The sequence below is a fragment of the Myotis myotis genome, unplaced genomic scaffold, assembly GCF_014108235.1.
Source record: "Myotis myotis isolate mMyoMyo1 unplaced genomic scaffold, mMyoMyo1.p scaffold_m19_p_17, whole genome shotgun sequence".
NCBI classification, from domain to species: Eukaryota; Metazoa; Chordata; class Mammalia; order Chiroptera; family Vespertilionidae; genus Myotis; species Myotis myotis.
The window spans coordinates 31,256,892-31,270,145 of record NW_023416321.1 but is presented as its reverse complement, the minus strand read 5'-3'; the positions used below and the strand labels follow the sequence as shown (position 1 = coordinate 31,270,145).

Below are 13,254 nucleotides of genomic sequence, written 5' to 3'. Positions count from 1 at the left end.
AGGGAACCAGGCTAGGCCTGGGGAGAACAGGCGGGTGTCTAAGCCAAGGTGGAGGGAGAGGGAGCCCCTGGGGCTGGCCTTGGCGCTGGGGAGGCAGGCCCTACCTACCCAGGCCTGTCACCTTCCGCAGGCAGGTGAGGGCGTACTGCAGGCGGCCGCACTCCTCCGCACTGGCCCCACAGCGCCGCAGCGTCTCCTTCACCTTGGCCTCATTCATGTCCAGCAGGGCATCCAGTGTGAGCTCTCGGAGGATCTCCTGAGGAAGCACAGAAGGGACAGCAGAGAGCCGGTGAGCACGCCGGGGGTCTGGTCTTCACTCTCCCCCTGGCCAGCGCCGGCCTCCCCGCTGAGTGGCAGGGGCCAGCTGCTGGTGGGCAGGCCTCCAACACGAGGCCGCCACTTGTCTGAGGTCTCAGGCAGCCAGCCCTCACCCCAGCCCCACCCTCCCAGAGACGGCAGCTGAAGTGGAGAGGCCTCAGCTTCGGGGTGGGGGTGGGAGGGAAGGAAGGAAGGGGAAAATCTGAAAAGTTTGGATCAGGGCACATTGCCCCTCTTGTTTCTTTTCATTCCTCTGCCCAGAAAAATGATGAATCACAACAACTTTCTAGAATGACAGTACTTGAGATAAAGACGGCCCTTTACAATTCTGCTGCACTGTGTCTGAATCAGACAAGATTTCACATAAAACTGGCGTGGTGATAGGATTAAAAAGAATTGACCCTCGCCCTGGCCGGGTGGCTCAGTTAATTGGAGCATCGTCCCATACACTAAAAGGTTGCAGGTTCAATCCTTGGTGGGGGCGGGTACTGGAGGCAATGTTTCTCTCTCACATCCATGTTGCTCTAGCTCTCGCTCTCGAAAATAAATAAAAACATATCCTCAGTTGAGGATTTAAAAAAAAAAAATTAACCCTCAACAGGCATACAGGCCCTCACTACCTCCCTTTAGTTAATTCTCAGTCAAAACCTTCCAAAGGTTAAGGTAGCGGAGAGGGAGTGAGAGACTGAAGTGTGAAAAGGACGCCAGGTGGACTTGGAAGATGGAGGGGCCACATGAGAAGGAATGTGGATGGCCTCTAGGGGAGCGTGTCCCCCAATGGCCAGCAAGGAAAGGGGCACCTCACACCTATCTGGCCACCAGGAACTGGATTCTGCCAACCACCTGAATGCCCTTGGACGTGGCTTCTTCCCAAAGCTTCCAGGTAAGAGGCCAGCCTGGCTGGTGCCTGGGCTTAAGCGCGGTGAGATGCTAAGCAGGGAGCTAGCAGAGCCCACCTGGACTCCTCCAGCCAGTCCCCCCCTACAGAACTGTAAGCTGATCAATGGGGCTTGCAAGCCACTGGGTTTGTGGTGATTTGTGACTCAGCAGCAGAAAACTCCTACAAAGAGGGATGATCTGAATCGAGGCCTAACTGACTTCAAAGCTGTGCTCTTTCCCCTCATCAAGGGGAAGAAACCCCTCTGGTTCTGGTCACTTTGAGTCACAGGTGACACCAAGCCTGGAGCAGACACACAGAACCACGGCACAGGTCCCTGGCCTCGGTGGCGTGTGGGGTGACTGCCATGAAAACGCGTCCTTGCACTGCAATGCGATATGGCCGGGCACAGAGAAAGCTCAGAGTTGCAGGACCAGTGGTAAGATGTTCTGGGTTTTCTTCTTCTTTGGCCCCTTTCTATATTTTCCAGATTTTCTATAACAGAGAACGGCAGACACCCCACATCCAGTGATTCATATGAAGCTCACAATCCTTGAGAATCTAAGCCAGTTTTCATTGATTTTAGCAAGCTGTGTCTAATTTTACTTTAAAAGAGTAATGCTCTCGTCAGACTACCCCAAAGTGTCAAAACTGAACCTGATAAAGATACTGGCTGTGAGTCACTGGGGCAACAGTTTGGGGTTTTATGGTGCCCCGGGCTTCGTATGTGGCCCCTGAAGTCTGGCCATGCTCCCCCCCCCCCCCGTTCCCCTCCCCACCTCTGTCTTGTCTGTATATTCTTCAGTCTCCAGGGTTGTGGACAAGAATCTCGTAGCTGTTTAGGATGATGCACCCCAACAGTTAGAAATAAACACACAAGTAAAAGCACCAAGAAGCTCATCATGGGTTGGACAAACCCGTGGTTGTCAGACATCCTTCTGACGATAAAACCAGAGCGTCACAAGACAGTGATAAGAACAGCACAGAGAGGGAGCTGATTAGATAACAGCCCTGGCAGAAACTTTTGTTCATCGGTGTATTTTCCTTGACTGCCCTCAGTAACGCGCTTTAGCAAATGCAGTTGTGACATCTTTCCCCTCATTTTACTATGAAAAGCAAGTTGGCAGTATTGTCAGGGGACAAACAAATGGCTGGTGACCTTTCCACAAGTGCAGACACCACCCTCCACCTCTCCCTGGAGCGTCCTGTCCTCCCTCTTGGTTCTCACAGAGGCTCCTGCATTTCCCAAGGCGGTGATGACTCAGCAGGTTTCCAAGAGGAGGTTCCTGTATCTGCCTGACTGTGTGTGAGGGAGAGGAGGGGGGCGGGAGGGGACAATGACATGGACACCAACAAGCCCAGAAACCCAAGCCCCAATCTAACTAAAATGCAAAGGACTGGTTTTCTTTCTTTATATTCCTCTCTTCCCCACCCACACCAAGTTTCAGTTTCTCCAACATAATAACTACATTTGTTATTACAAACTATTTGCCAGTACAATAGGCCCAGTACTTCGTATAGTACTATCTCTGTTCAAAACAATTCAGCAAGGAGAGGTATTAAGCCCATTTTACTGAGGCTCAGAGACCTCATGCAAGGCTACTTAGTAAATGACAGGGCCAGAACTGAAACCCAGGGATGCCATCCCCCAAACTCTTTCCATTATTCCAATCCGGGGGTCCCACTTAAACTGGAGTGGCCCCAGCCTCTTCCCGGACGGGCGTCGCTTCCTGGAGTGTGAACTCTGCATCAGTGAAATGAGAGTGCTTAGCACACCACTGTGGCCGTGGTTTCTGACTGCTCCTTCCACTCTCCAATCCCTGGTCTCTCCCCCAGGGCTGAATCGCTGGGCTGGGGAGAGGGACCACCCTTCCTACCTGAAGGCAGTCAGTGAGCTATCCCCCAGTCAGCGGGTTACCTGGCAGCCAGGGTCTCAAACACGCAGCCTCGGGGCCAGGCCTTGGGAAGTGAGATCCGAGGAGATGAGGCCCCTGGATCTGTTTCTTGATGGAGACACATGTCCTAGAAACAAGCCTCTACTGGACAATAAGAAGTCCAGCAGCAGCAAGGGTGATGCTAATCAGAAACCCACCCTCTGCCCTCAGGCAGTGCTGGGGTAAGAGGGGAGGCTATGGGAAGGGCACCAGATATTCTGGTTTTCAAGAAATCTGAGTTTTTACTTTAAAATAAAAATGTTACATGGTGGCAACTAATGCAAACTTGTGCAACCAAACAATGGTCCCACGGCGCCCCCAGACTCCCGCATGGAGACCCTGCATGAAGAATCTGACGCCTTCCGAATGTCTGATCAGCGGATTTCAAAGCTTGATTTCTGCAGGCAAACGGGGAGAACTGGTGGCCCAGCAGCCAAGTGTCCTTGGCAACATACCACTGGGCAGCCAGGCCTTCTCAGTAAGGTACCCACCGTGGCTCTGGCAACCCATCTTAGAAACCAAGTGCCCAGCCTTCCAAAGCCTCTGAGTGACTTTGGACCAGAGTTATTTCAATCCAGAGGGGAGAGCATGAGGCAGGGATGCTGGAACCAGGGGCCCGCAAGCTAAACAACAGCCAGGCTGGGCCATGGCCGTGCAGGCCCTGGAGTGGCCCGGCCAGCTCCCTCTATCCTGACTCAAGCAAAGCCACTCAGCAACTCGGAACCCCCAAACCTCACACACGGATGTGACTTGCCCACCCACAGTGCCCAGTCTGAGTTAGGAAGTTATTTCAGACCAGAGTAACTCACATACAAACTTTCCGGATAATTTCTCAGCCAGAAGCAAATTAGGGGATCAGTTTAACCACCTTCTAAAGGTGAACTCACAGGCCTGCTGACAACCTGGCAGGCAGAGCAGCTCTGAAACCCTCTCAGGTCTCCGAGGCCTCAGGAGAGCCGCACATCTGCCTGCAGGCACAGGGAACATGCCACCTGTCCCACAGCCCAGGGCCCTACCCCCAGTTCTGGGGAAGGGACAAAGGCCAAGAGGCGATTGTTTTGAGGAGAATCACTGCCACCCCACCCCAGCTTCCGTGTAAAGAAGAAAATACAAACTAGAAACCAAAAAGGGAGGGCATGGCTGCCCAGCCCATTCGGGAGTTATCCTCGCTCCTGTGAGCCGGGGTGAGCAGGGAGCACAGAAGCAGGGCAGTGAGGACATGGGTCAGAGCAAGAGTTCGAGGACACTGGCTGCGCCTCTGCCCATCTCCTCCAGACACCACGTACACTCCCCAGTGGGCGGCATTCAGTTATTCTTTCTTATATGCATAATGATTAGAGAGCAGGGTCAGCTGGGCACTGAGGACCCTCCCCACCTGTGATCATTAAACTGCTGGCTCTGCTCTCTATAGAAGGGGGGGGAGGGGGGGCTGGCCCAAACACGGCGGCCCCCTCCCCTCAGCAGCTGGCAGTGGCTGGAGCCAGGCCAGGCGGGTATCAAATGGTATCCCGAGACTTACCAGCAGCCACGGGGCTGCCTGGGTCTATACTTAGAAACCTGACCGGCTTACACAGAGAGCCATCCACGCTCGCCGTGCTCGGTCAGGTGGACAGTGGAAATGCCAGGGCGCTTCCAAGCCTGTGTATGGGCCACATGGTAGCTCAAGCCAGCATCAGGCGGAGGCCGGGTGGAAGGAAGACCAAGAGGCAAACCCAAACTCTGTGCATCTGTTTAGCTTTCTAGTCCTAGAGCACAGGATGGGTCAGTAAAGTCAGGAACTGCCCCCATCAGTGCTGCTGGCAATCAAGGTCCATTTGCAGAACCTGGATTTCTGGGGTGGGGTGGGGTGGGTGGGGTGCGGTGGAGGGGAGGGTGGACAGAGGCCTCTTCTAGCTGCCCTGGCTGGGAGGGGAGGTGGTCATTAAAGGGCCAGGATCCTTCACCACAGATGCTTCCCTGGGAACTGGTCCCAGCAGAGCCCAGAGGTGGACCCCCAGAACCCTGCAGATGGTGACATAGGACCCCTCACACCTACGAGGCCAAGGCCCAAGGGGGGTTGGGAAAGGACAGAGAGAAGAGCAGGGAGATTTCTATGGCATCTCAGGCTGGGAGCCCACATGCCTCCAGTTGGCAAGGGAGCCCCTTCCTTCCTGCTCCCTACCCCTGGGGCTGGTGAGACTTGGATAATAGCTGGATATTCTGGGAGGCACAGGAGTGGCTGGGAAGGTGAGCTGCCTGGGGTTTCCATGGAGATGAGCAGACAGCTTGGGGATACTGGCTTTGCCTCTGGACAGGGTCTGTGCCAGCCTCTTTACTATCCCACTATCCTAGTCCTGGCAACAAGGCAAAGCCCCTCCCAGGGGAAGGCAGCCGCTTCCTGGAGGCCTCTCCACCGCCTCCCAGCGGGCCCGCCCAGCAAAGGGAGGGTCAGGTTTGGTCCTTGGAACCCCCTTGACTCTGGGCAGTCCCTGCTCCGCTCTGGGCGTTGACTTCATCATTTATAGAACAAGTGGGTTTGTGGGTTTGCCTAGATCGGATCTGGGGCTCTCAGCCCTGGTGGCACCCTGGAGGGACCTGGGGGTGGGGGGCTTTTAAAAAATCCTGGTGCCCAGGCCCCCACCTCAAACCAATCAAATCAGAATTTCTGGGGTGGGGACCATGGGGGCAGACAGCCTGCTGGGTCTTGAGTCTGGCCAAATAACCCAGGGCAGAAAGGGTCTCAGAGTGCCCAGTTCGGAAGGCGGGTCTGGCCAGGGCAGGGCTGCGCTCTGGGGCTTGACCTCCTTCAACTCGACCCCAGCCTAGCCCAAGCGCACAGCCGTCCCCGCAGACGTCCTCTCCCGCACAACAGGGCCTCCCTCCCTCCCACAAGGCAGATAGAGGCTCACCGAGTGGGGGGCCTCGCTGGAATCTCCAGGGAGTAGTTGTCTTTGGCCCATGTATTGGAATGTCTGGGCTTGAGAGCCTCGGAAAGATGGTGCGGTGGTGAGATGGGGTGTGGAGGGTGAGGTTAAAGGGGAGACGAGAAGGGGCCAATAAAGGGTGGATGATGAGCACGTATTATGCATTTCCTGGGTGCCAGACACTCTGCTAGACGAAGGTAAGAGGTCACCACATGCGATCTTCATAACATCCTGCGATGGGTGATAAAGATCAGAGAGGGTAGGTAACTTGCTCAAGGCCACACAGCCCAATTGGTGAGGCTGAGGTATGGCCATTTCTGCATAGTCCCAGCCAGCCGACCCTGCCTGCGCTGGTACCCACCTCTTTGCTCTATAAAGCGAGCTCTTTTTCCCAGAGCAGAGCCTCCCTGGCACCACAGGTCACATCTGGCTTTCTTGGCTCCACACCCTTCCCTACCCTCTTGCAGCTGGGGTGAGCTCCAGCTGTGGGGTTAAAAGCAGCTGGAGGCCTCTCAGGGGATCTAGTCCCCACATTCCTTCTCAATCCCTCCGGCTGGCCTGCTGGGTGCCCCTTCAGCTCCCCTCCTGCCCCGGAGAGGAAATGGGTGCTTCCCACCTCTGCCTGAGACCAAACCTCTAGCATCTGGCAGCATCTGGCATCACCACAGCCACCACCACCACTCCAGTGGCCTGGCCCTACTCCCTGGGAGAGCCTGACTGTGGCTGTCTCCCAGGCCCCGTTCTTTCTCCTATAAACCCGAGGTACCTAGGACAGAAATTGGCAGGAAATGTTTGCTGAACAGGCAGAGAGTGAGTATTTTCAGCTCTGCGGGCCGTATGGTCTCTATCACAACTACTCAGCTCTGCCAGGAGAGCACCAAACAGCCAGACAGTGTGTAAACAGACGGGGCGTGGCTCTGTGCCAATACAGCGTCTGGTATGGACACTGAAACCCCAAGTTCATGTAATCTTCACATGTCACGAAATTCTTCTTTTGGTTCCTTACCAGTTAAAAATGTGAAAACCGTTCTTAGTTCACAAGACTGTCCAAAAACCCAGTGGTGGGGCTGGATTGGCCCAGGGGCCATAGCTTGTAACCCCTACCTAGTGGGTCATTCATTCAGTCATTCAACAAACACACATCACCTGGTGGCCCTGGGCCCCACTGCTCCTTCCCTCCCAGCCCGCTGCTTGTGCTGACAGGTCTTCACCCCGGTCAACCCCAACACACTCCCAGCAGAAGGGGACACAGGCAGAAGCTCCGCGGCAGGCCCACATCTGTCACCGAGGTGGCCTGCACTTTCTCTGTGGCATCAACACACATTTCCAAAATTGCTCCTCCTGGCTGCCGTTTAAAAAGCCAGACATATCCAGCATGAGAGAAACACACACACACACACACACACACACACACACACACACACACCAGTTGGGGGCTGTGTGCTTCTCCCCAGGACATGCCACTCCCAAAATGAAGAGAGGAGATAGGTGGGCTTCCACAGGGGGTTCTCTACACCCAGGATGTATGCTGACTGTCGGGAGGGAAACCCCACTATTGTTCACCAGGCTCCACAGTTTAAAACTCGAGTCAAAACTGGGATACTCTAAAACAAACAAACAAAACAGATTGGGGTCGGGGTAGGACACGGGGAGGGTTTACCAGCAGCCAAAGAGTAACACTAACCCTCGATGATGCTTGGCTTCTGGGGAACAGGCAAGTGGGAAAGTCCCTCCTCCCTGCACAAGCAGGGTGCTGTGGAGGGGCCACAGCTGAGTGAGTGGGGTGGGGGGTATTGGGGGATGCAGAGCTTCCCCAGACATGCAGCCCGCCCCCCCCTCCCCGCCTGTGTCCCTGGGTGACGCAGCAGGTGAGAGGTGGGTGAGCAGGGTGGCAATGGGGACACAGGCCAGGCCAGCGATGGGTGAAGAGGAGGGCTCCCGGGGGAGGGTGAGGGGTGCTGTGCCATCCCAACAGGCACACGCCCGAGAGGGAAAGGGGGAGCCGTGAGGAACTGCCTGGGACAGGAGCCCTAAACTGGGAGGCCCGATAATCCTTGGCAGAGGGTGCAGGGGACGGGGTTTGGCTTGAAATGTGTGTCACCATGAGGGAACTCAGCTCACCCGAGGGTAAAGGCACTGACAGAAATAAACAGGGGCCTTGGGTGTGGCCACTTTACAGCCAGTTTTGTGGCTTGCTGGTCCCCAAATTCTCCCATTTCCGATGGTCCCCTATTCAAACACGCCGTTAAAGAGAGGATTCCGAGACAAGCCGACTCTCCCTCCCCTGCCTCCTCTCTATCCACAGAGCGAGACCTCTGAGCCAGTGAGGCCCACCCAGAGAGTGTGAAGCCGGGCCAACGGGACTCAGGTACAGCGGCTTCACTTAGGGCCCCAGCATCAGGGTCGGGAGGGCTCCCCTTGGGGCCAGGAGGCCAATTACAGACCCATCCACCAGAGGGGCATGTCCCAGTGTCCAGCGTGTGGTCTGTCCTTTGGGCTGTCTGTCTGTCCAGGCGGGGGATTCATCGGGCACAGGAAGTGAGTCCAGAGCTGGAGACCTGAGACCCAGACTGCTCCCACCTGAGGACAGGGACCTCATTATATCACAGCTGCCCCCCAGGTGTCCACCTAGGCGACCAAGACCTCTCTTGTTCTGGGTGACCAGGCAGGTCCCCCAGAATAGGGAGCTCCTGGAGGTGGACAGCCCCTCTCCGTAGTTTTCCAGAAACTATGACAATTCCTGCCCTGCAGCAGCAATGGGAGCCCAATGGAGCCCTGAGTGTGTGACCAGGACCCAAGCCAAGGCGGCCATCACCAGAGTCACTAGGGTCTAAGGGCATGAAAGGGGCCAATGGATATTCTTGAGCTAACAGGGGAGAAACCCTTCCTCTGCCAAAGTCAAAGGCAGAGTTCGAGGGGACCTCAGAGACGGTCGAGTCCAATACTCATTTTACAGAAGAGGACACGGAGGTCCCGAGAGGGAGGGGGCCTGTCTGGTCACCCAGAACAATAGCGCCAGAACCAGGCCCTGCCAGTGACCAGCACCAGGATACATCCTACCCCTGGAGAGCTCACCGTCTCCCAGAGTGGGCATTCCTTATCCACAGGCGAAGGTTTTATTCTGCCAGGTTTCCTGAGCTGCTCGGACAGGTGAGCCAAGGGGTAGAGAGACCTCCCTGAGGTCTGCCCTGAGAATCACCTCCAAAGGCGCTGGTCCCAGGGATGCCAAGCCACATGGGCCCAGAGCCCTGTGGGATCCAGACGCAGTTGCGTCCTGGGCTCATGGCTCCACCCAGCGCCTGGCACGTCCCTAATGTGTTGGTGACTCAAAGGTGGCGGGTGGGCAGCAATCCTCATCTCCACGGCCTTGCCTACCCCTACCCATGCCCACGCGGGTGACAGCACACACTTTTCTTCTTTTTGAAAAGAAGAAGCAAACCCCGCATCACCAGCTACACCCAAACACCCAGGTTCCGAGACCCGACCAAGGCCCACCCAGGGCTGTGGCACCCTGACTCTGCTTCTCGACATACTTCCTCTTTTCACAGCCAGCCTAACTACAAAAATAACAACCACCCGTACTATCGCAACCCACGAGGTGGCCTGGGCACACGGCTTGGTAGCTAAGGAAAGTGAGAGCAGCGGAAAGTGAGGTTCAGAGAGATTAAGTCACTCACTTAAGGTACGGCCAGTGAGCGATGGTGCCTGGATGGGGCCCTGGTCTGTGTAACTCTGAAGTTAGCGCTCATGCCTCTACACGGTTTGGCCTCCCTGGCCTGGGTGACCAGAAGCCCTGAGAGGCAGGGCTGGGCCCGCCTGTACAACCTCAGTTGCTTAAGCTCCTGCAGAAGGAGCAGCTCCAAGCAAATGTATGCCCTCTTCAAACCAAAAGCAAGAACAGGCCAAAAAAATATTCACTAGAAGGATGGGGGAGATCTACTTCAGGAAGATTCTGCCAGTTCCTCAGCCACTTGACCACAAGACAGGGGATGAAATAATGAAATGGAAGTCACATTCTACCCCAACATGCAGATTCCCCCAGGCGTGTTCTATTGTTAGCAAAGCAAAGACTGGAGCACAGACAACACCCGTTCCAGGCGCTCAAAGGAAAGCTGTCTGATCCCAGCCCCCCGGTGCCTACCTCACAGCCCTCGGGCCCAGGCTGGTCCAGGCCTTGTGCTGCTTCTCGTAGCACCACGGGCGGTGGGGTCGTGCCCCTCGAAGCCTTGGCCGTCACCCAGCTCCACAGGCAATGCATGGTGAGGGGCCGGAGCCCAGGGTCCCCGGCAGCCCTGGCCCCTTGTGTGGTGTCCCAGGGAAGGACGAGGCAGGGAGAGTTTTTGTTGTCATGACTGTAGTGAACAGTCACTGCAGCCAAAAATAGTCTGTGCCTGGGAGCTGGGGAGTCAGCACATACCTCCCAGAGCAGGTGCTGGTGTGAGACGCGCAGGCTCCAGCGGGCCTCGCTGCAGGGGGCCAGGGACCCAGGCGCCCAGGATACCAGGCCACAAACAAAGAGGGTTTTCCCTGCCCCGCTGCCCCCTCCAAAAAGCCTGGCCTGAGTCAACAAGGAGCAGGATGACCATCTCCCTCCTCCCGGTGAATCATCCGGGGAACCCCCACCCCCACATGAACTGCAGCTGCCCCCATTCCCCTGCAGCTCTCACACGTTTGGGACTGGGTGGAATGGACATCCACGGGAAGAGCCGTACAAACTACTGGCCATCAAAGCTCATGAACTGTACACACACAAAACAGTGAATTTTACTGTACGTACATGAAAAAGCAACGTACGAGGTTCAGGAGCTAACAGTGGCCAGAGGGGCTGTGGGGGGATTTTTAACTTTTCTATATTTTCAAATTCTCCTACAATGAACATTTGTCATTAGATTTACAAAATGCCACCTGAAAATAAAATTTAAAAAAAAGGAAAGATGCTCAGGCACCACAGAGGGAATGTGCAACACGGTCCTATCTATGACAACTTGAAGTGTGTGTGTGTGTGTGTGTGTGTGTGTGTGTGTGTGTGTGTTCATGACCCCAGCTTTGTAACCAGACTTCCTGGATAGGAATCCTGGCTCTACCACTTACCGTCTAGAGGACCTCGGGTCACTTACTTTCTATCTCTTTTGTACGGGGGATAAAAGCATTGCCCCCCGCTATGGGCGAAACATTTGTGTCTCCAAAATTCACATGCTGAAACCTAATCCCAATGTGATGGTATCTGAGGACGGGCCTCGGGAGGTGGCGAGGTCATGAGGGTGCGGCCCCAGTGAATGGGATGAGTGCTCTGGGGAAAAGACTCGAGAGCTGCCTGGCCCCTTCCACCACGTGAAAACACAGCAGGAAGATGGCCGTCTCTGAACCAGGAAGTAGATCGTCATCAGATGCCAAATCTGCTGGCACCTTGATCTTGAACTTCTCAGCCTTCAGAACTGTGAGAAATACATTTCTGCTGTTTATAAGCCATCTAGTCTGTGGTATTTTTGTTATAGCAGCCTGAGGGACTTCCCCTCGGGAAATGGGGCACAATGTCACCCTTGAACCCCCCAGGAAAGAGGCAGGAGACCCATCCCCATGGAGAGCCGTGGGGAGGGTTGAGGTGGGTGCTGCACTGGCAACTGTTATTGCTGTCAGAGAGAGAGGCTATTTGTGCATGCTTCTTCTATCAGCAGGGCCAGGGTTATGGAGAGCTTCTTCCCTAGAACTGTAGCTGAAAAATAACAGGGAAGGCTCTGATTGGCTTTGCTTTGGTCATGTGCTCATATCAGAGCCAATCCTAGGGCTAGGAAGATGGAGAACTCCAGTTGGCCCAACCTTTGGAGCACGGTAGAGGGCCAACTGCGCTCAGGAAATGGGTTCCTGTCAGAGGTAGAGGTGCCAAGTGTGGGGGTATAGTAATTTCCAGGAAGAGGGGAAAGAACATACAAAAGCCCTGGGTTATGACAGGAAACAATTTTACATTGTTTCTGGGGAAGAGAGAGGAGGGTAGGAGACGACATGGAAGGAGGCAGATGCCAAATATGTCAGGGCTTTGAAGGTAATCAGGGTGTGTGTGTGGAATTTTATGCCGAGTGCAACAAGATGCCAATGAAGGGCTGTACTCAGAAAACGAGATGATGAAAAATGAATAAAGGGGAGGGCAAAAATCGATACACAGAGTGATGTAGGTGCTAATGCATAGTCCATGCAGTAGCTAGGGTTAGGCGGGTGGCAGTGGTAAAAAAAAAGGGGCACAGACTTGGGATATATATTTGGAAATAGAGCTCATGGGATTTGCCAGTCAATTGAATGTGGAGGTTGAGGAAACGGAAGGATTCAGAAATGACTCCTCAGTTTCTCGCTAGAGCAACTGACAGATGAGTCAACAGGCTCAGTCAGAGAGGCAAGGGGCTTGTCCACCATCACATCACTGGCAAGTGGCAAAGGCGAGATTTTGTCTGCCTCCCAACACCAGGTTCTGGGCTAATTCCAGGGTTCAAGCTCTTAAGCTGGCTTGTTTTCCAATCTCACTGTCTGCCCAAAGGTACACAGCTGGAAGCAAGGGCCAGTGAAATTTATATGCTGATTTTTTTTTTTTTTTTTAAAAAGAAGGGTAATGAGAAAAGAGACTTTCGCTTTATAATAATTAAAACAGTGTGGTGCTGACACATACTTCCCAATATCTAGCTGTTCTAGAGCAATCTCGCCTTTGAGGCAGGCATTCCCTGGAGGAGGAGGCACAGACACGAGCTGACAGCCCAGGAGCTGGGTGGTCCCAGAGGAGGTTCAGGTGCACACCAAGCCAATGCCACCTCACAGCAGGGCGACAGCGCACAGTCTTGCTCAGTCCAACCCATCCCATCACCAACAGAAGCCAGAGGCAGCTCTGGAACCCTAGGCCTCAGCAGGTCATCAGCAGCCAAAGACCTCCCCAAGAGCCCCTTTAGTTCAGCCTCTGTAAGCCCAGATGAGAGCTCCTGGGACCGCCTCGGCCCTAGACACCAAACTCTGGATGAACTCAGCCATTCAACAAGAACACCTACTCTGTAAGTGCCAGCCTGAGCAGAGCTACGCTCATGATTTTTCAGATTTCTAGACACCAGGGGCACCCCTACTCTCAACACTTAAAACAGACACTTTGGCTCAGGATCAGAAAATGACATCACTTCATTCATTGGAAAGAGTGACGTATGCAAGTTCCGTAGGGACGGGAACTCAGGTGCAATGCCTAGAATAGTAC

The 13,254-nt window shown here is 54.6% G+C and overlaps 1 protein-coding gene across 21 annotated transcripts in view; it reads right to left on the bottom strand.

Moving 5' to 3' along the window:
* Positions 1 to 13,254, bottom strand: part of KSR1 (kinase suppressor of ras 1) — a 141,570-nt gene that overhangs the window by 34,762 nt on the left and 93,554 nt on the right. For 19 of the 21 annotated variants that reach the window (XR_004972877.1, XR_004972879.1, XR_004972876.1 and 16 more), the window contains one exon: positions 109 to 256. Coding sequence is in view for 13 of the 21 variants with exons in the window: in XM_036340661.1 (XP_036196554.1) it covers positions 109 to 256 (148 nt within the window). In the remaining 8 variants the exon portion in view is untranslated. Of the gene's footprint in view, positions 1 to 108; positions 257 to 3,113; positions 3,242 to 10,173; positions 10,354 to 13,254 lie in introns of those variants that run through there. The other 2 variants (XM_036340658.1, XM_036340664.1) reach the window with 2 other exon arrangements.